A 19,207-nucleotide genomic window follows, 5' to 3' on the forward strand; every position below is an offset into this window, starting at 1 on the left:
TGCTCATTCTAGCTTCGTGGAAAGCAGCAGCTGCAAAGGCTCAGTTCTTGACCTGGTGCCTGAGCTCTACAGCTGAACTTCTGTATCTGCATTATCAAGGGGGTGTTGGAAACAATTCAAGGTTTTTATGGGATTCCATAACCCAAAGGAGACTAAAAAGCCCTCTCTAATTCCATCTCCTGTTAAAATGGGAAAACAGGCCATGCGCGGTGGTTCACACCTATCATCCCGGCACTTTGGGAGGCCAAGGCGGGTGGATTACCTGAGGTCAGTTCAAGACCAGCCTGACCAACATGGCAAAACCTCGTCTCTACTAAAAACACAAAAATTAGCTGGGTGTGGTGACGTGCGCCTGTAATGCCAGCTACTATGTAGGCTGAGGCAGGAGAATCACTTGAACCCGGGAGGGGGAGGTTGCAGTGAGCATAGACCGTGTCATCTCACTCCAGCCTGGGTGACAAGCGAAACTGTCTCAAAAAGAAAAAAGATGGCCGGGCACGGTGGCTCACACCTGTAATTCCAGTATTTTGGGAGGCCGAGGCTGGCGGATCACGAGGTCAGGAGATCGAGACCATCCTGGCTAACACGGTGAAACCCCGTCTCTACTGAAACTACAAAAAAACTAACCGGGTGCGGTGGCGGGCGCCTGTAGTCCTAGCACTTTGGGAGGCTGAGGTGGAGAACCATGTGATGTCAGGAGTTGGAGACTAGTCTGGCCAACATGGTGAAATCCCGCCTCTACTAAAAAATACAAAGATTAGCCAGGTGATAGTGGCATGCGCCTGTAATCCCAGCTACTCAGGAGGCTGAGGCAGGACAATTGCTTGAGCCTGGGAGGCAGACGTTGCAGTGAGCCAAGATCGTGCCACTGCATTCCAGTCTGGGTGACAGAGTGAGACTGTCTCAAACAAGAAAAAGAAAAAACAAGAGATATGCATTGAGCATCCTTTCCACCAAGAAACAGTTCAATCTTGGGCAAAAGAGCCTTAGGTATAAGTTGAAAATAACAGCATCTACTCATATAGAACACCCATTATGTTGCCTAGCTCATGTCACTCAGGAAAAGTGAGCTAATTAGTGGGTTTCTGTCACAGGGGTCTTCTGCCCCCCTTGAGTTCTGGGCCTAAAAGTGAGGCTGAGGCTGCAGCCTCCTAAGACATGAGCAGTTACAACCCTACTCCCCAGCTGTGAGCCCTATCTGATGCTGCTAGGTGAAGGGTCAGAGCCTGTAGTGGCTGGAAGAAAATGTCACAAGCTCTCAGCCTCTCTCAAAGCCCTGGCCAAGTATAAAACAGAGCAGGAAGGTCCTTTCCCCTTTCACCCCTTTACTGCCCCGAAAGGAAGAACAGAGAACAGGGGCTCTTTCTTCTTCTGGGCTCTGTTGCCTCCCCAGGCCCTCCCCTGCATTAGACACAAGACACGGATGGCCGACTCCCCCTTAAATAGCTGTTTATTTGGCAGTGTGCTGGAAAGGGTGATGGACTTAGCATTCACAGACGACACCATACACCACTGTCACGAGGGAGGCAAGAGCGCGGGCAAGCCAGTCTGGAGCCCCGAGGAGGAGGCCCCCTCTTCAAGAGTGGGAGGGGGCGGGGCCTGGAGTGTTGGGGGCAGCCTGGGAACACCTCCGCTTAATAGGCGTGGTTAGAGACGAAGAGGGACTCGCTGGCAGCAGCCCCGGCCTGGCCGCTCGGGGTGTACTTTCCTTGACAGGCAAGGCTGTTGGCCTAAGTGGGGAGAGGGGTGGAGTGAGAAGGGCTCTTCTCCAAGTCCCGTCCACCCAGAGACCCTGCCCAGCTCCTGCCTATCCTTACCAGGGCTCGCTTGACGTACTCCTCCTGTGCAGCCTTCAGGTTCTCCTTCTTCCCACCCCAGGCCTTCAGGGCAGAGGCCTGCAGGGCTCGGCCATAAGAGAAGGTCAGGGCCCAGGGCTTCAGCAGGGGGCACTTGTTAATGGCATTGAGGTTGATGGATGCCTCCTCCTCACTCTGGCCTCCAGACAGGAAGGTGATCCCTGTAGAGCAGGGGCGAGAGGCTGTGGTCAGAGACCCAGGAAGCTGGCAGGAGCTGGTAGAAGCTGCCATGGAAATCCGTCCAAATGGGCATAGGGTTGTGGGTAGAGCTCATCTACTGCCTAGCGGTCAAGATGAGAGTGTGGGCCTCACCAGTGACAGCCGGGGGGACTGTGCGGCGCAGCGCTGTGACGGTCGCCATGGCAATCTCCTCATGAGAAAACTTCTGGGTGCAAGCGTGGCCTGGGGTGACCATATTGGGCTTCAGCAAGGTGCCTTCCAGGTAGATGTGGTGGTCGCTCAGAGCCTTGTAGACAGCAGCCAGCACCTGGAGCAGAGCAGGGGCATGGGGGAGTAGTGGGGTGGAGGGGAGGATAGGGGTTAGCCTCAGGGTCCCCGCCCAGTCACCTTGCACTGGTCAGGCAGGCAGTCACTTACCTTCTCGGTCACATACTGGCAGCGCTTCAAGTCATGGTCCCCATCAGGGAGGATCTCAGGCTCCACGATGGGCACAATGCCATTCTGCAGGGTGAGAGACAGGGTCACTGAGGCCTCCTAACCTGGAGTCCCACCTACAGCTCTCCATAGTCACTGTTGAAAACCGTATCTTGATGATGCCAGGGACTCAGGCTTCAAAGCCCTCAGCAGATTACAGGAGACAGGGGCCTCCTCAGATTCACCCACAATCCCTCCTTAGCCCCTCTGCCTCGAACAGCCCTTGAGTGTCCTCCATGGGCCAAAGCTGATGCTTGCTTTAGGGGAGATAGGCATCATGGCAGGTGAGTGGCAAGTTAACGACACTGGAACCAAATGAGGTGGGAGGTGGCCTATTGGGGACCTGCAGGCCCACCTGCTGGCAGATGCTGGCATAACGGGCCAGGACATTGGCATTTTCCATGATGGCGAGGGCTGAGGGGGTGTGTTCCCCAATCTTCAGCACACAACGCCACTTGGCGAAGTCAGCTCCATCCTTCTTGTACTGGGCACAGCGCTCAGACAGCCCATCCAACCCTAAGAGAAGATGGAGGGGTCAGAGCACAGTGCGGAGGGGCATGTGGTTTCCACTCCTCTTGGCACCCAAACCTACTCTGGTTGGGTTCGTAGGGCAGAGAATCAAACAGTTCTCACCTTGGGTGGTAGTTTCGCCATTTGTCCCTGCCAGGGGAACCACGCCCTTGTCTACCTGTTGGGGTCAGGGTAACAGCATCAATACACAGGAAATGACCTCCAGTACCCTTCCCACCGTTGCCCCGGGTGGAATACAGTGGTGGGATCTCAGCTCACTGAAGCCTCCACTTCCTGGGCTCAAGTGATCCTCCTGCCTCAGCCTAAGTAGCTGGGCATGAACCTCTTTCCTCTTCTTTAGCCCCAGTCTTCCCCCAAATTTACTTAATCTCTTAAATTGCATCTCAGGGCTGGCAAGTATTTTCACTTAGTTACAATTAAAGTATTTAGTTACTTAAGCCGGGCGCGGTGGCTCACGCCTGTAATTTCAGCACTTTGGGAGGCCGAGAAAAGCGGATCACGACATCAGGAGATCGAGACCATCCTAGCTAACATGGTGAAACCCCGTCTCTACTAAAAACACACACAAAAAAATTAGCTGGGCGTTGTGGCAGGCGCCTGTAGTCCCAGCTACTCGGGAGGCTGAGGCAGGAGAATGGTGTGAACCCGGAAGGCAGAGCTTGCAGTGAGCTGAGATCGCACCACTGCACTCCAGCCTGGGCAACAGAGCCAGGCTGTCTCAAAAAAAAAAACAAAAAACCTACTTAAAATATTTAGTTACTAAAATACTTAGTTACAATTAAATTAAAATATTTTCACTTAGTTCATTTAGTAACAATCCTCTGAGACAGGATACACTGGGATGTTACTTGACAACAGAAATGTTGAGTGAATTGGGTGTCAGGAGACTGGGGCTCTGCCACTTACTCTGAACAAAACACTTCACTTCCCTGAGCTTCTGAGATTTTCATCTGTAAAAGGGGAATAATACTGTTCTCTTAGAATTGTGAGGATTAAAAATGTCGAGTAAATGTCCTAAGCCTGAAGCAGGCTCCATGCAAGTCTCTAGGCCTCCAATCCAGCATTCATTCCCTGCCTCACTAACCTGGATTTCCTTCCTCCATTTCCATCTCAAACCTCACGTCCTGAGGCCCTGCCCCTCACCTTGATGCCCACAACACCGCCCTTGGATTTTATAACTTGGGGGAAGGGACGACCATCATCCGCCTTCTGGTAGAGTGTCTCGTGGAAGAGGATGACACCCCCAATGCAGGGGTTCACGCGGTCGTCAGCTGTCAGCAGCAGCTGGCGGTAGAAGCGCCGGTTCTCCTCGGTGTTCTCGGTGCCAATGGACTGCAGCCTCTTGGCAATGCTCCCTGGGAGTGCCACATGGGAATTAGGGGACCAGCCTGTCACTCCTAACCCTGCACCCTCCACCCATTCTGTCTCCTGCCCGCACCAGTGGACTCATCTGCAGCCAGGATGCCCTTGCCGGGTGCCACGATGCGGTGAGCGATGTCAGACAGCTCCTTCTTCTGCTCCGGGGTCAGCGCTGGATATTGGTAGGGCATGGTGCTGGTGGTAGCAAGTTCCTGGGTACAGGAAACAGGGGAAGGACTAGTTAGCTGGGGTTTCCCATCATCTCCCAATGAGCAGGGCTCCTCGCCTGGAGGTCAGGGAAACATTCCCAACCTCCCCTGCCCCACACCCAGCAGGCCCTGGGGCGCTTCTGGTCCCCAGCTCTCCGGTAGGCCCAACTTCCCTATGCTAGGCCTGCCCCTGTACCTTTCCTAACTCTGTCTGGTGCTGGCTGTTGCCCAGCTGAGGGTGGAGTTGCGCACTGGCAACTGGGGGAAAGGAAAAGGCCATAGCCATAGCCAGGTGGGTCACGTTGAAGCTGGACCCTTCTGGCTTGCGCCTTGCCATGGGATCAGCTTGCCTGAAAACAAAACCGAACCGGAGTATTTTAGAATGTAAAGATTGAATCGAGCAGAGGGCCCAACACCCTCGTGGGAAAGGGCCCAGATAAGGGAAAGGTCTGTGCTTCAAGCCACACAGCAACCCCGGAGCCAGATCTGAGATTAGAACCCAGCTCTTCTGACTGCCACTGGGGTGTTTCTTCCAATCCACCCAAGATCCCAGGGCTGGCCCGGGCTCCAAGTCTTCAAGGACATCCCAAGGTCAGGCTTTTCCTCACAAGGGAGGGGGCGGGTGGTAGGAAAGGGGTATTAGGAAAAAGATAAGAGAGCAACGAGAAGCCCAGGAAAGGGCGGCCGAAGAAGCCCTAGCCCGAGGCAAGGAAAGCGGTAAGCTTTGCCGTCGTCACTGTTCCTACGGGGCAAGCGCCTTCCCCTGAAAAATGCTCCTGTCGCTTCGCACGGCTGCAGCTGTTCCGGGCTCAGAATCAAGGTCGCCCGATAAGGAGAGACAGGGAAAGTGTTAATGGGGCATCAAGCACCGTCGAGGGGTTTCCCCTCCTCACGAGGGGCGCCCCGTTTCCCAGGGCAGAAACCAACCTCCAGCTTGCGAGAACCCTGGGGCTGTACACGAGCCAGCCCCCACCCCTCAGTGGCTCTTAGGATCCCCGCCAGGGCTAAGGGGCCCTAATCCTTTGCCACAGGGGTCCCTGCAAGAAAAGGGGAGGGGAATGGTCCTTCATCTCATCCGGCTTCCTCCCCCGCCATGACTCAGCACGCGCTGCCGCTGCACTGCGCAGTTATGGGACCTCAGGCTGGAGGAGCCGGAGAGCCTGTGTGTGGCTGGTAGTAGGGAGACGCTGGCATGGGGTGGGGGTGCTCCACGAGGACGCCCAACCCGCCAATGCCCCCAAGATCCCTCTCCAAGGTCCCTGGTCCCTACACGTGAAGAGGGGCGCTCACCTGGCACAGGAGAGGGGCGGGTGTGCAGGGTGCGGCGGCAGAGGGCGGCGGGCTGGCGAGTGGACTCAGGGTGCGAACGCGGAACTCGTCACCAGGACCCCTTCTGCGGCGCGTTCCGAGAGGAACGCAGCAGATTCGGCCTCGGAGGGGGCGGCGCAGGGGGCGGGAAGGAGGAAGGCAGCGCCTGGCCTTTTAAAGGCACCACTCCGCCCTCCGCCGAGCATTTTCCTTTATGAGGAGCGGGTGGCGTCCAATTGCAGGCGATAGACTGGGCTACGGGCCGCCCCTGAGAGGCACAGCCCAGAGGCCGCAGTAGGAAGGGGCGGGCGCCGAGAACACGATCCTTCCCCACCCCCCTCGGACGTGACTCGGGCCACATCCCGCGGGTCGCCAGGGCCCGCCCCTCCGCTCCTTTCCCCCGAGCCCGGCGCGCTCTGGGGCGCCGTGACTCAGCCAGAATGTTGGCACTAGAGAAGGGGGAGACCGGGAAGTGGGGGATGCGAATGGAAGAGTCGGAAACGAAGGAGGCTGAGTTTCGTCGCCCAGGCCAGGCCCGCGGCCCTTCGGGCCTCGCGGCTGCAGCGCGTGCCACCATCGGGGCCACATCGCGCAGTCGTGCGTCAGCCTGCCTCGCCCGCGGGCTGGATCCGCGCGGAGCCGATCCCCAGTCACTGGCCCAGGCGTAACAGAGGCGGAGGAAAGGGCAGCGAGAGGACGCGCAGGGAGCGCGAGAGGGCAGCGGAGCTGGCGCAGCGCAGAGGCGAGGCCTCCTGGTGCGAGCTCCGGGCGGGCGGGCCGGCCGGGCTGGGTCGCGCATGCGTGCGCGCTCTCCGCCCGGGCCGCCGCAGCCAGGCTGGTAGTCTTCTGCGCCACCGAAAACCAGAATGCGCGGCTATGGACCGGCGGCTGCTCGGCCTCGGGCATGCGGGGCCATAGTTCCTGCCAAACGCCCTCCTTGCGCCTGACTTCCTTCTCCAAAATAAACTCCATTCCCGAACTGATCTGTCTCCCAGATGCTTAGCCCCCTGCTCCTACCGTCCAAGTCTTCCCTCCTCACCCGGACCCATCTGGACCCTGTCGGCCCAACCCCATCCCCACCCCGGCCCGGTCCGGCAAGGGGCCCACCTGCGGCAAGGCTGAAGGAGCCGGCAGAGCCTGGTCAGCAGCGAGTGAGCCAGGGGTGCCCGGGCTGGGTTATAAGGCGGCTCCTGCCGGCCCCACACGTGTCCCCGACCTTCTCCGATGACCCCTGCCCTTTTCCCGCCACAGATTCTCTGGCAGGGACCTATATTTAGGGAAACCTGAAGCCCCTGACATTCACACCAGCCTGGGGCCCGGCATGGAGGAAGGGAGAGGAAGCCTTGGGTCGGCCCTATTGACGGGGAGGGAGCCCTTGCCCACTCACCGGTGCTTCAGAGGAAATTTCTTCTTTGGAAATCCAGACGGAGGCCCTTGATTGTCAAGAGAAATAAATCTTTGGCCAGGGACCTGTGGGAGGGAAAGGGGTGAGGGGACTCAGATCACGTGGCCTCCTGCCACCCTCCCTGACTCCTAATCTCTCTCCTCCCCCGACTCCCTGCCGTGATGGTGGCTGTTCTGATTCTCTGGAGCTCTGGTTTTTTTTAGGAAGGAGAGCAGATACTGGCACTACACTCGCCTCCTAAAATAACCGAGAGTCCGTGGACGGAGGGTGGTCGGGCACCCTTGTGTACCCGGTACTCAAGGGCCAGGCTCCTCCTATAACACTTGTGTGTGGTGAGCAGCGCCACCCCCCTGCCCACCTTCAAACAGAATCGTTGACCTGGGGAGGGGAAGGGGAGCCGGGACACCTGCCCGAGCAGTAGCCCCTCTCTCTTCTGGCCCTCCAGAGGAGCTGCCTTCCAGTTGGCCAAGAGTCCTGCGCTGCAGGGAGCCAGGCCCCGCACTGCCACTTCCAGTTCCCAGGCCTGGGTGCTGGGCAGGCCATTTGTGGTTCCAGTGGCCTGGAGAAAGGCTCTTCAGGGAGGAGGGCCCACACTGGGCCCTGGGGGCTGGCCGCTCCCCAGAGGGCAGGGGCCCTGGGTTCTCATCCGAGCTTGATCTCAAAGCAGAGACAGTTGAGGCTCTGGCAGTCGGGGAGCTGGCATGTACAGGCACAGTCACAGAGTGGGCAGCAGCGGGGGCAGCGAGGTGCCCAGTCCTGAGGGAGGAGAGAGAGGGGTGAGGGAGGTGGGATGGGGCCAAGCCTGTTGCTCTCTAAGGGGAGAAGGGAACAGAGAGGCCTGGGAAGTTCCACTTGCCCAGTGGAACAGAGGGTACTGTCCATCATTCCCAGAAACAAGAGCAATTCCCTGTGCTGTTGAAAAATCAGCAGTGAGTCCTTGTTCTGAACAACTGAGTTCAGGAGCTAGAAGCAACGATTCGGGGTTCTCTCCTTCCCATTTTATGGGTGAGACGACTGAGGACCAGAGATCAACTGGCCCTGGGTCCCATGCTAGAATTTGGGCCTCCCAGTGTCAAGCTCAAAAGATGGTTCTGCTACAGTCCCGGGGTCTGTGCAGTTGAGGCAGTAGACAGAGAAAGCACATACATTCTTCTGTCCATCATGAAAATGACTTGTGGGCTTTATGGACTTCTTTAGCATGAGACCAAACTATAGGGTCTCATTCACTATTTTTGTGCATCTGATCTCTGCAAGGAACAGACCACATTCATGAATGATTTAAAAAATCTTTCCAGGTATCTCTGAAAATGGCACTTTGCATATTTTTCTTTTCTTTTCTTTTCTTTTTTTTTTTTGAGACACGGTCTCACTCTGTTGCCCAGGGTGGAGTGCAATGATGCGATCTCAGCTCACTGCAACCTCCGCCTCCTGGGTTCAAGCAATTCTTCTGCCTCAGCCTCCCAAGTAGCTGGAACTACAGGTGTGAGCCACCACACCCAGCTAATTTTTGTATTTGTAGTAGAGATGGGGGTTTCACCATGTTGGTCAGGCTGGTCTCGAACTCCTGACCTCAGGTGATCCACCTGCCATGGCCTCCCAAAGTGTTGGGATTACAGGAGTGAGCAACTGTGCCCTGCCATATATATATATATTTTTCGAAACAGAGTTTCGTTCTTGTTGCCCAGGCTGGAGCTCAATGGCGCAATCTTGGCCCACTGCAACCTCCACCTCCAGGTTCAAGTGGTTCTCCTGCCTCAGTGTCTCAAGTAGGTGGGATTACAGGCATGCGCCACCACACCTGGCTAATTTTGTATTTTTAGTAGAGACGGGGCTTTGCCATGTTGACCAGGCTGGTCTTGAACTCCTGACCTCAGGTGATCTGCCCGCCTCAGCCTCCCAAAGTGCTGGGATTACAGGCATGAACCACCATGGTTGGCCCATTTTTTGTATTTTTTTGTAGAGACAGGGTTTCATCATGTTGCCCAGGCTAGTTTCAAACTCCTAGGCTAAACCCACCTCGGTCTGCCAACATGCTGGGATTACAGGCATGCACCACTGCACCTAACCAATTTTAATGTTTTCAAAATAATTAGATCTGTTTGTTTTTGGTTTGGTTTTTTTTTTTTTTTTTTTTTTTTTCTTTGAGACAGAGTCTTGCTCTGTCACCCAGGCTGGAGTGCAATAGCAGGATCTCAGCTCACTGCAACCTCTGCCTCCCGGGTTCAAGTGATTCTCCTGTCTCAGCCTCCTGAGTAGCTGAATTACAGGTGCCCGCCAGTACACCCAGCTAATTTTTGTATTTTTAGTAGAAACAGGGTTTCACCATGTTAGTCAGGCTGGTCTTGAACTCCTGACCTCAGGTGATCCACCCACCTTGGCCTCCCAAAGTGCTGGCATTACAGGTGTAAGCCACCGCGCCCGGCCTTATATCTTTTAATTATCAGAATCCTGAGTAATGGGCTTCTTTACAAAAGAGAAAATGGATGGCTGGACAAGGTGGCTCACGCCTGTAATCCCAACAACTTGGGAGGCCAAGGTGGGCGGATCACTTGAGGTCAGGAATTCAAGACCAGCTGGGCTAACATGGCGAAACCTCTTCTCGACTAAAAACACAAAAATTAGCTGGGCGTGGTGGCGTGCACCTGTAATCCCAGCTACTCAGAAGCCTGAAGCAGGAGAATCGCTTGAGCTTGGGAGGCAGAGGTTGCAGTGAGCCGAGATCGACCCACTGCACTCCAGCCTGGGCAACAGAACAAGACTCTGCCTCAAAAAAAAGAAGCTGGGTGTGGTGGCTCACGCCTGTAATCCCAGCACTTAGGGAGGCTGAGGCGGGCAGATCATGAGGTCAGTAGATCGAGACCATCCTGGCTAAGATGGTGAAACCCCGTCTCTACTAAAAAGAAAAAAAAATCAGCCGGGTGTGGTGGCCTGCGCCTGGAGTCCCAGCTACTCGGGAGGGCGAGACAGGAGAATTGCTTGAACCCAAGCAATTGGGCGACAGAGCGAGACTTGGTCTCAGAAGAAAAAAAAAAGGAAATGGAGGCATAGACAGGCAAGTGATGAGACTGGAGCTGGGATGTACAGTCCTGCCTGCAATCCCCCTTGAGCCCTCTGCCTCCCAGTGCCACGAGCATCAGCCTCTCTCTGGGTCTGCCAGGGCGGGGGCAGCTCATCCCATATTCTCCACTGAGCTAGCACAGGACTCATGCTCAGCAGGCGTCTGAGATATAAATGAATGCTGAATGAATGGATGAATCTAAGCATATCATTTGCCTTCTTTAGGCAAAGAAGAAAGAAGAGGGCTTCTCAGCTCCTGAAGGAAACAAGGTCTGTCTCTTGGGGAATAGGAACAGCATGTACTTAGAGGCAAGAAGGGAGAACTGGTCTATCCAGTGCACTGCTGTCCTCCCCTGGGACAGGGATGACCTGCAGCTGCCTTAGGCATGGGCTGGAGTCAGGCCAAATGGCTGAAGTGGCCCAGGATGGCTGTGTGACAGAAGACTGGCTCCTTGAGGCCAGAGGCAGAGGTAGTGACAGTCACAGTTGTACAGTTCAATCAGAAACTTGGCCAAGCCAGGAATAGGGGAATGACCTTTCCAATAGCTGAGGTTTCGGGGTGCAGTGTCAGATGGCTGCTGAGATCAGATGTCACTAGGGGCTGCAGTGAGGGGAGGGGACCTGCCACCTGCAGGGACAGGGGTCTGAAGTGGGCTGTGTTACTGTCAACAGAACTGCCTCCTGGTGGGAGGCTAGAACTGTCATGGTAGAAGGGAGAGAGAACTGATTTTCCTGTGTTTGATGAGGGTGTGATTTGGGGTGTCTCTAGGGAGTCCCAGTGTGGGGATGAAATCGCTTCTGTGGGTTTTTGAAGGACCACACCATCATTCCGTGGCTGAGAGAGGCTCTGCTGCCATTACCTCAGAAAAGAGGGTATTAAAAGCATTTCTTGGCTCTCTTCCTTGGAAGGGTTTAGATCTTGTCATTAATAACTGGCTAATGGATTTCTCAACTGTTACAAGCAGCCATGTGGCTTCTGGAAGGAATCTGCTGTTTAAGTACATTTAACAAGGACTCCGCAAGACTGTTAACCCTTGTGTCTCTCCTGGCTCTCAGGAGAGTTTTTCACTTGAATTTTTCCCGTTGACTCTGACAGCCAGCCATCATCATAGAGATGGTTAAAGCTCAGGCCCTAGAGTCAGTAAGGCCTCGGTTTGAACCTCAGCTTGGCTAATTCATGTTTTCAGCTCTCGGTTTCCTCATTTCTGCAACAAATATAACACCTAAGGCTGGGTGCAGTGGCTCACACCTGTAATCCCAGCACTTTGGGAGGCCGAAGCGGGCGGACCACCTGAGATCAGGAGTTTAAGATTAGCCTGGCCAACATGGTGAAACATCATCTCTATTAAAAATACAAAAATTGCCGGGTGCAGTGGCTCACGCCTGTAATCCCAGCACTTTGGGAGGCCGAGGCAGGTGGAGTGCCTGAGCTTGGGAGTTCGAAACCAGCCTGGGCAACATGGCAAAACCTCGTCTCTACTAAAAATACAAAAAATTAGCAGGGTGTGGTGGCAGACACCTGTAATCCCAGCTACTCAGGAAGCTAAGGCAGGAGAATCGCTTGAACCCAGGAGGCGGAGGTTGCAGTGAGCAGAGATCATGTCACTGCACTGCAGCCTGGCAACAAAGCGAGACTGTCTAAAAAACAAACAAACGAAAATTAGCTGGGCATGGTGGCACATGCCTGTGGTCCCAGCTACTCGGGAGGCTGAGGTGGGAGACTTGCTTAAACCTGGAAGGTGGAGATTGCAGTGAGCCAAGATTGTTTTACTGCACTCCAGCCCGGGCAACAGAGTGAGACTCCATCTCAAAAGAATAAAATAGGCTGGGCGCAGTGTCTCACGCCTGTAATTCCAGCACTTTGGGAGGCTGAGGCAGGCGGATCACAAGGTCAGATCGAGAGCATCCTGGCTAACACGGTGAAACCCCGTCTCTACTAAAAATACAAAAAATTAGTTGGGCGTGGTGGTGGGCACCTATAGTCCCAGCTATTGGGGAGGCCGAGGCAGGAGAATGGCGTGAACCCGGGAGGCAGAGCTTGCAGTGAGCCGAGATCTCTCCACTGCACTCCAGCCTGGGCGACAGGGCAAGACTCTCTCAAAAAAAAAAAAAAAAGAATAAAATAAAATGAACAAATATAACACCTACTTCATAAGGTCATTTTGGGGAATTGGTGGAAAGAACTAAGCATGATGCCTGGTAAGTAGTGAGTGCTGGATGAAAGAGAGCTGTTCTTGGCCGGGAGTGGCGGCTCACGCCTATAATCCCAGCACTTTGTAAGGCCAAGGCAGGGGGATCGCCTGAGGTCAGGAGTTCATGACCAACCTGGTCAACATGGTGAAACCCTGTCTCTACTAAAAACACAAAATGTAGCCAGGCATGGTGGCAAGTGCCTGTAATCTCAGCTACTTGGGAGGCTGAGTCAGGAGAATCACTTGAACCTGGGAGGCAGAGGCTGCAGTGAGCCGAGATCGCACCACTGCATTCCAGCCTGGGTGACAGAGGGAGCACCGCACTCCAGCCTGGGCAACAGAGGGAGACCCTGTCTGGAAAAAAAAAAAAAAAAAGAAAGAAAGAAAAAGAAAGAGAGCTATTCTTATCATAGCTTCTTCCCTCAGCAGTGGTTCTTAACCTGGTGTGCAGTGCATCAGAATCATGTGAGAACTTGTAAAAGATTCACAAACTCTAGCCCCAGCCCAGACCTGAGTGTGGGGCCTAAGATGCCTGGCTTTCAAGTCCCATACCTGTTTCTGACCACATGCAGGGCTAAGCAACCGCTGCTCCAGAGCACGCCATTTCTCACCCTCTGTTGTAATGGCCTAGTTATTTCTCTCTCCATCACCAGAATGGAAGCCCTACGAGGATGGGGACCTTCTCTGTCTTGTTTCTGCTGAGTCCCCAGGGCCCTAGACAGTGCGTCAATTCAATAGTAACTCCATAAATCTTTGGTGAGTGAGTCAATGAATGAATGAATGAATGAGAACCTTGCAACGTGCACATGAAAGAAGCAGAGGAGGCCAGGCACGGTGGCTCACGCCTGTAATCCTAGCACTTTGTGAGGCCAAGGCGGGTGGATCACGAGGTTAGGAGATTAAGACCATCCTGGCTAACACGATGAAAACCCATCTCTACTAAAAATACAAAAAATCAGCCAGTTGTGGTGGCACAAGCCTGTAATCCTAGCTACTCGGGAGGCTGAGACAGGAGAATCGCTTGAACCCAGGAGGCGGAGGTTGAAGTGAGCCAAGATCGCACCACTGCACTGCAGCGTGGGTGACGGAACGAGACTCCGTCTCAAAAAAAAAATAACGCACAGAAGCAGAGCAGGCGAGCAGGCAGGTTTCTCCCTCAGTAACGAAGAGAAACCTGGGTTTCTGTTCCGGCTGGTCCAGTCATATAACCTCCAAGTCACTCCAGCCTCCATAAGCCTCAGTGTCTACAGCTGCCACGTGGCAAGACATTTGTAACCTTCCTGGCTGTTATTACAACGAAACTGAAGAGGGAGGGACTTAAATGTACTTTGTGGAAAGGCAGCTCAAGGACAGAAAGAATCTGCCCCGCCCTCCACCCTGCTAAATCCCTTCCTAGCTCCAGCAGAAACCGGAGAGGATCAGGCCCTGATGTCTCCAGGTTTTAAAGTTCCTGGGGAAGGTGGGAGGGCCCAGTCCATCCTTACAATGCACCTCACCCATCCTCTCTCCCAACGAGGCGATGAGTCCCTGGCTATTCACTTCAAGTAGACAGAAGGAGTAGGAGGCGGCATCCCCAGGACAGGGGGCCAGAAATCATTTTATAATGGAGCATCTCCTATAAGACAGGAGGTTGTTTTGTTTTGTTTTGTTTTGTTTTTGAGACGGAGTCTCACTCTGTCACCCAGGCTGGAGTGCAGTGGCATGATCTCAGCTCACTGCAATCTCTACCTCCCAGGTTCAAGCAATTCTCCTGCCTCAGCCTTTCCAGTAGCTGGGATTACAGGCGAGTACCACTATGCCACCACAGGAGTTTTCAGAACCCAAGGTCTCCTCCTTTTGCCCTTCTGCCCCTCAGCTCCAACCCTGGGACCCCTCTCCTGACTGCCCCTGGGAAACCAGAAGCCGATTTTCTGAAAAAGTGCTCCTTGCTCCACAATTTACTTCAAAACTGAAAACACGCCAGGGATTAGCACCAGTCATCGTGTGCCTAGGTTATGAATTTGCTTTTATCCTCCCCTTCCGTCCTAGGGAAGGAAGGTCACCACTCCAAGGGCAGGCACTTTGCTGTCTGAATCTCTGAGCCCAAAATAATCATTCCTCAGGAAGGTGGTCAATTACATTTAACATCTTTAAACCCACAAATGCAAACAGGCCTGTCTGCAAGCCAGGCTTCTCCCCTGAGGATTCTACTTCAGCTAACGCTGTGGAGCTATTTGTGATGCAAGACTCTCCTGCGTAACACTCTGGAGAAGCCACTAAACTTCCCTAAGCCAGCTTACTCCCCGCTGCAGGAGGGGGACAGTAACCCCTATGTGTCTGCATGCACAGGCAGGGATAGGTGGCCAAGTGTGATGTCAGGTTAAAAAGGGCAAGTAGAGGCTGAGCCGGGTGGCTCACATTTGTAATTCCAGCACTTTAGGAGGCTGAGGCAGGCAGATCACCTGAGGTCAGGAGTTGGAGACCAGCCTGACCAACATGGAGAAACCCCGTCTCTACTAACAATACAAAATTAGCCGGGTGTGGTGGCGCATCGCTGTAATCCCGGCTACTCGGGAGGCTGAGGCAGGAGAATCACTTGAACCCAGCAGGTGGCGATTGCAGTGAGTCGAGATGGCACCATTGCACTCTAGCCTGGGCAACAAGAGCAAGATTCGTCTCAAAAAAAAAAAAAAAAAAAAAAAGGGCAAGTAGAGGCTGGGCATAGGCATGGTGGCTTACACCTGTAATCCCAGTACTTTGGGAGGCTAAGGATGGCGGATCACTTGAGCCCAGAAGTTCAACACCAGCCTGGGAAACATCATGAAACCCCGTCTCTGTGAAAGATATAAACATTAACTGGGTGTGGTGGCATGCACCTGTAGTCTCAGCTACTCAGTAGGCTGAGGCTGAGGTGCGAGGATTGCTTGAGCCCAGGAGGTAGAGGCTGCAGTGAGCTATGATTGCACTACCGGACTCCAGCCTGGGTGACAAAGCAAGATCATATCTCAAAAAAGGCGGGGGATAGGGGGACAGTAGCAGGTATGATGAAATAACCTACGTGATAGCATCCCATTTTTGCCAAATAATAGTAAAATACAGCAGTGATAGTACTGTATATTAGTATATGAGAGATAACATAAAACAGCAACTTTGGGATAGACAGCAGGTTTGTAAAGTGATTGGTACTTTCCATGTATTTCTATATGTATACTTTGTAAATAATACTTTCTGTAATCAGAAAAAACATATAGGTTTTAAAAAATACCCAGCTCTCCAGGAGTTCAAGGCTGCAATGAACTGTGATTATGCCACTGCACTCTAGCCTGGGTGACAGACCAAGACTCTATTTCTAAAACAAAAAAAAAAAAGAAAAAGGCCGGGCTTAGTGGCTTACGCCTGTAATCTTAGCACTTTGCTTTGGGAGGCTGAGGCGGGCAGATCACCAGGTCAGGTGTTCAAGACCAGCCTGGCCAAGATGGTGAAACCCCATCTCTACTAAAAATAACAAAAATTAGCTGGGCGTGGTGGCACACGCCTGTAATTTTAGCTACTCAGGAGGCTGAGGCAGGAGAACTGCTTGAACCCAGGAGTTGGAAGTTGCAGTGAGCTGAGATTACACCACTGCACTCCAGCCTGGGTGACAGAGCTAGACTCTGTCTCAAAAAAAAAAAAACAAACATGGCTGGGCCATGGTGGCTCACACCTGTAATCCCAGCACTTTGGGCAGCCAAGGTGGGTGGATCATTTGAGGTCAGGAGTTTGAGACCAGCCTGGCCAACATGGTGAAACCCCATCTATACTAAAAAGACAAAAATTAGCTGTATGGTAGTTGTGTGTGCCTGTAATCCCAGCTACTCAGGAGGCTGAGGCAGGAGAATCGCTTGAGCCTGGGAGGTGGAGGTTGCAGTGAGCCAAGATTGCGTTACAGCACTCCAGCCTGGGTAAGAGAGTGAGGCCCTGTCTCAAACAATAACAACAAAAATAAAGAAAAGAAAAGAAAGAGAGAAAAAACTCAGCTCTGGAAGGAGGAAAGTAAAAAAAAAAAAAAAACAAAACTCAGTTTTCAGGGTTGTTGGGAAAAACAATGAGGTCAGTAAAGAGGCCCTATACCTGGAACATAGTTCATTCGGTGAACGGAAAGGAGCTGTGTGAGCTGTTTTTTGTTACCCACATCACCTTTCTCCGGCTGGCACCCTATTTTATTTTCTTCAAGTAGCTTTCACCAGACATTATCTGATAGGTTGTTTTTACCTGTCTCCACGTGACTCACACCCCGGAACCGTGCCTGGCCTTGAGAAGGTGCTCAGTAATAAATGTTGTTGAGCAAAAAAATGAATGCACTGATCATACCTAGATCAGGGCTCAGCGGGGCAGGGGGTAGGAATGGAACTCACAGCTCCGGTGGACTGGGGGCAGCAGGCATCCAGGAAGTGGGCCGGGCTAGGCAGAGGAAAGTCGCAGGCTTCTGCACAGGTCCAGCAGCAGTCTGGGGGCCGGGAGGCACCTTGCTTCCTGCAGGGGGAGCTACCATCTGCGCAGCAGCCCTGGGCCTAGATCACAGGGTTCAGGATGTGGAACAGGCAGCAGATAGTGACAGCCAAGCCAGCTTTCCCGAGGGGGCAGGAAAAGGTTTGGCTGGGGACAGGAGAGGAGGGACCCCCTGGTACTACAAAACGGATAGATGCAAGGGCTAAATGTCAAGTGTCTCAGGGTAAGAGCCTGCAGATGAAGGGACAGGTTACCGGAATTCCTCTTCCCCAGAGCCCACCCTTTATCCCCCACCAGACCCCTCACCAGCAGGCAGTGCCTAGTCAGCAGGACTAGACCCAGCAGCAACAAATAGATGCCCACAGCGATGAAGACGATGGCAGGGATGGGGAGCAGCAGGGGAGGGCTGCTGACGGGAGCCGGGGTTGGATTCCATGGACTAGAGGAGGCCTGGACGAGCACAGGAGGAAGGGGTGACAAGGAGGTGGAGAGGGGTTGCAGGAACATGGGAATACCATGAGGGATGCGGAGGTAGGTGGGAGAGGAACGGCCACCAGATGGTGGGGAGAGCGTCAATGGGACTACACCCTGACTCATTATCTTGTGCCCTGAGTCTGCCTTTTTCCCTATCATTTGCAGTTTAGCACTATCAAGCACTTCTGCATTCTAGAGTCTTCGAGCGCTTACTGATTTTCCTTCTGGAATGCCTCTCCAAAGAGATCTCTTGTCTCTGACTCCCCTGCCACTCTTTTACCATCCCTCAGCCCACATTACCGGCCCGTCATCCAACCTGCAATTTTTCCCCTTTTCCATACCAGATGTCCTTGTGTATCCCTCCCTCCCTTACAATCCATCAATGGCTCCCAGTAACTCACTTAAAACTTTTTCTTTTCTTTATTTATTTTATTATTATTATTGAGATGGAGTCTCACTCTGTCACCCAGGCTGGAGGGCAGTGGGGCGATCCCGGCTCATGCAACTTCTGCCACCCGGGTTCAAGGGATTCTCCTACTTCAGCCTCCCAAGTAGCTGGGATAAAAGGTGCACGCCACCACGCCCAGCTAATGTTTGTATTTTTAGTACAGAGGGGGTTTCGCCACGTTGGCCAGGCTGGTCTTGAACTCCTAATCTCAGGTGATCCATCCACCTTAGCCTCCCAAAGTGCTGGGATTCCAAGCATGAGCCACCGCACCTGGCCATTTTTCCTAGAGACAGTGTCTCACTCTGTCACCCAGGCTGGAATGCAGCGGCGAGATCATGGCTCGCTGCAGCTTCGAGCTCCTGGGCTTAAACGATCCCCCCACCTCAGCCTCCTCAGTAGCTAGAATTACAGGCGACAGCCACCACACCTGGCACTTAAAACTTATGTCAGCGACAAAATTCCCAGTTTAGTCCTGCCTACCTCTCTCCCTCCTTCTCTTCCAAACACATGATAGCCCTAGCAATTCCCCAAATGCTGTAGCCTCCCTCTCACCCCCAGGCTGTTTCCTCTGCCGGAAATGCCTTTTCTCCTGGATTACTTGGTCAACCTCCTCATCTTGCCAGGAATACCAGAAATGTGCTCTCCCGTGGGAAGTCCATTCCTGGCACTCTTCCTCACAGCTCTCGTCCTGAGCTGGCAGGGTGTAGTCTGTTTTGGGTAGAAGCCCCCTCCCCAGTCCGTGCTTGAAGGCAGGCCCAGTCGGGGTGAGGACAGGGCGCTGAGGGGGCTCAGAGAGGGGAAGGGGCCCGGACTTACGTCCATGGGGCAGGGCAGAGCCAGTCAATCCAGGAGCTGCAGAAGGAAGGTTCTGGGTCTCAGGGGCTGAGAGGCACCGTTAGACGGGGGTGCCCACCCTCCTTCCCTTTCCTGTTTGGGGAAACTGAGGCCATCGCTGGGCCGGAGGGTGGAATTCGGGAAGGGGAATGGGAGGCGGGGGATCCGAGGCGGCGCCTTCCTCGCAGGCTCCAGCGCGCCCCAGACCACTCCCCTCTTCAGTCCCTACACCCCGGGCTTCCCCGGTCGGTCCACCCCCATCACCTGCACCCTCCGGCCGCGGGCAATTCCCGGATTCCGCGCCGAGCTGGGTCCAATAGGCCGAGGCGCCGGCTCCGCCCAGAAACCGTTCGCCGCATCCAGCTGTTGCCATGGTAACCAGAGCGGCGCGTTTTACGGCGGCCGCCGAGGCC

The 19,207-nt window shown here is 53.9% G+C and overlaps 2 protein-coding genes across 5 annotated transcripts; both read right to left on the reverse strand.

Moving 5' to 3' along the window:
- Positions 1–1,432: 1,432 nt before the first annotated feature.
- Positions 1,433–7,683, reverse strand: ALDOA (aldolase, fructose-bisphosphate A). 4 transcript variants are annotated; one of them, XM_033218033.1, is made up of 10 exons: positions 7,557–7,683; positions 7,305–7,387; positions 4,480–4,612; positions 4,185–4,396; positions 3,144–3,198; positions 2,866–3,026; positions 2,454–2,537; positions 2,169–2,343; positions 1,818–2,017; positions 1,433–1,730 (listed from the first exon to the last, which is right to left on the reverse strand). In XM_033218033.1, exons 3-10 carry the CDS (start codon positions 4,589–4,591, stop codon positions 1,635–1,637), a joined length of 1,095 nt encoding a protein of 364 aa, XP_033073924.1. In that variant the 5' UTR covers positions 4,592–4,612; positions 7,305–7,387; positions 7,557–7,683; the 3' UTR covers positions 1,433–1,634. The 4 variants fall into 4 exon arrangements, with proteins under 4 accessions (XP_033073924.1, XP_033073923.1, XP_033073922.1 ...); XM_033218030.1 differs by lacking the exons at positions 7,305–7,387; positions 7,557–7,683 and adding exons at positions 4,806–4,959; positions 5,900–6,643 and having other exon boundaries at positions 1,439–1,730; XM_033218032.1 differs by lacking the exon at positions 7,557–7,683 and having other exon boundaries at positions 7,025–7,313.
- On the reverse strand, positions 4,368–19,184 carry LOC117087620 (keratin-associated protein 10-12). The gene is made up of 8 exons (XM_033218057.1): positions 19,059–19,184; positions 18,777–18,812; positions 17,345–17,488; positions 16,945–17,100; positions 7,557–8,078; positions 7,305–7,387; positions 4,480–4,612; positions 4,368–4,396 (listed from the first exon to the last, which is right to left on the reverse strand). The coding sequence occupies exons 2-5, from the start codon at positions 18,780–18,782 to the stop codon at positions 7,965–7,967; spliced, it is 420 nt and encodes a 139-aa protein (XP_033073948.1). The 5' UTR covers positions 18,783–18,812; positions 19,059–19,184; the 3' UTR covers positions 4,368–4,396; positions 4,480–4,612; positions 7,305–7,387; positions 7,557–7,964.
- Between the last annotated feature and the right edge of the window lie 23 nt (positions 19,185–19,207).

The sequence above is a fragment of the Trachypithecus francoisi genome, unplaced genomic scaffold (assembly GCF_009764315.1).
Source record: "Trachypithecus francoisi isolate TF-2019V2 unplaced genomic scaffold, Tfra_2.0 Lachesis_group10, whole genome shotgun sequence".
NCBI classification, from domain to species: domain Eukaryota; kingdom Metazoa; phylum Chordata; class Mammalia; order Primates; family Cercopithecidae; genus Trachypithecus; species Trachypithecus francoisi.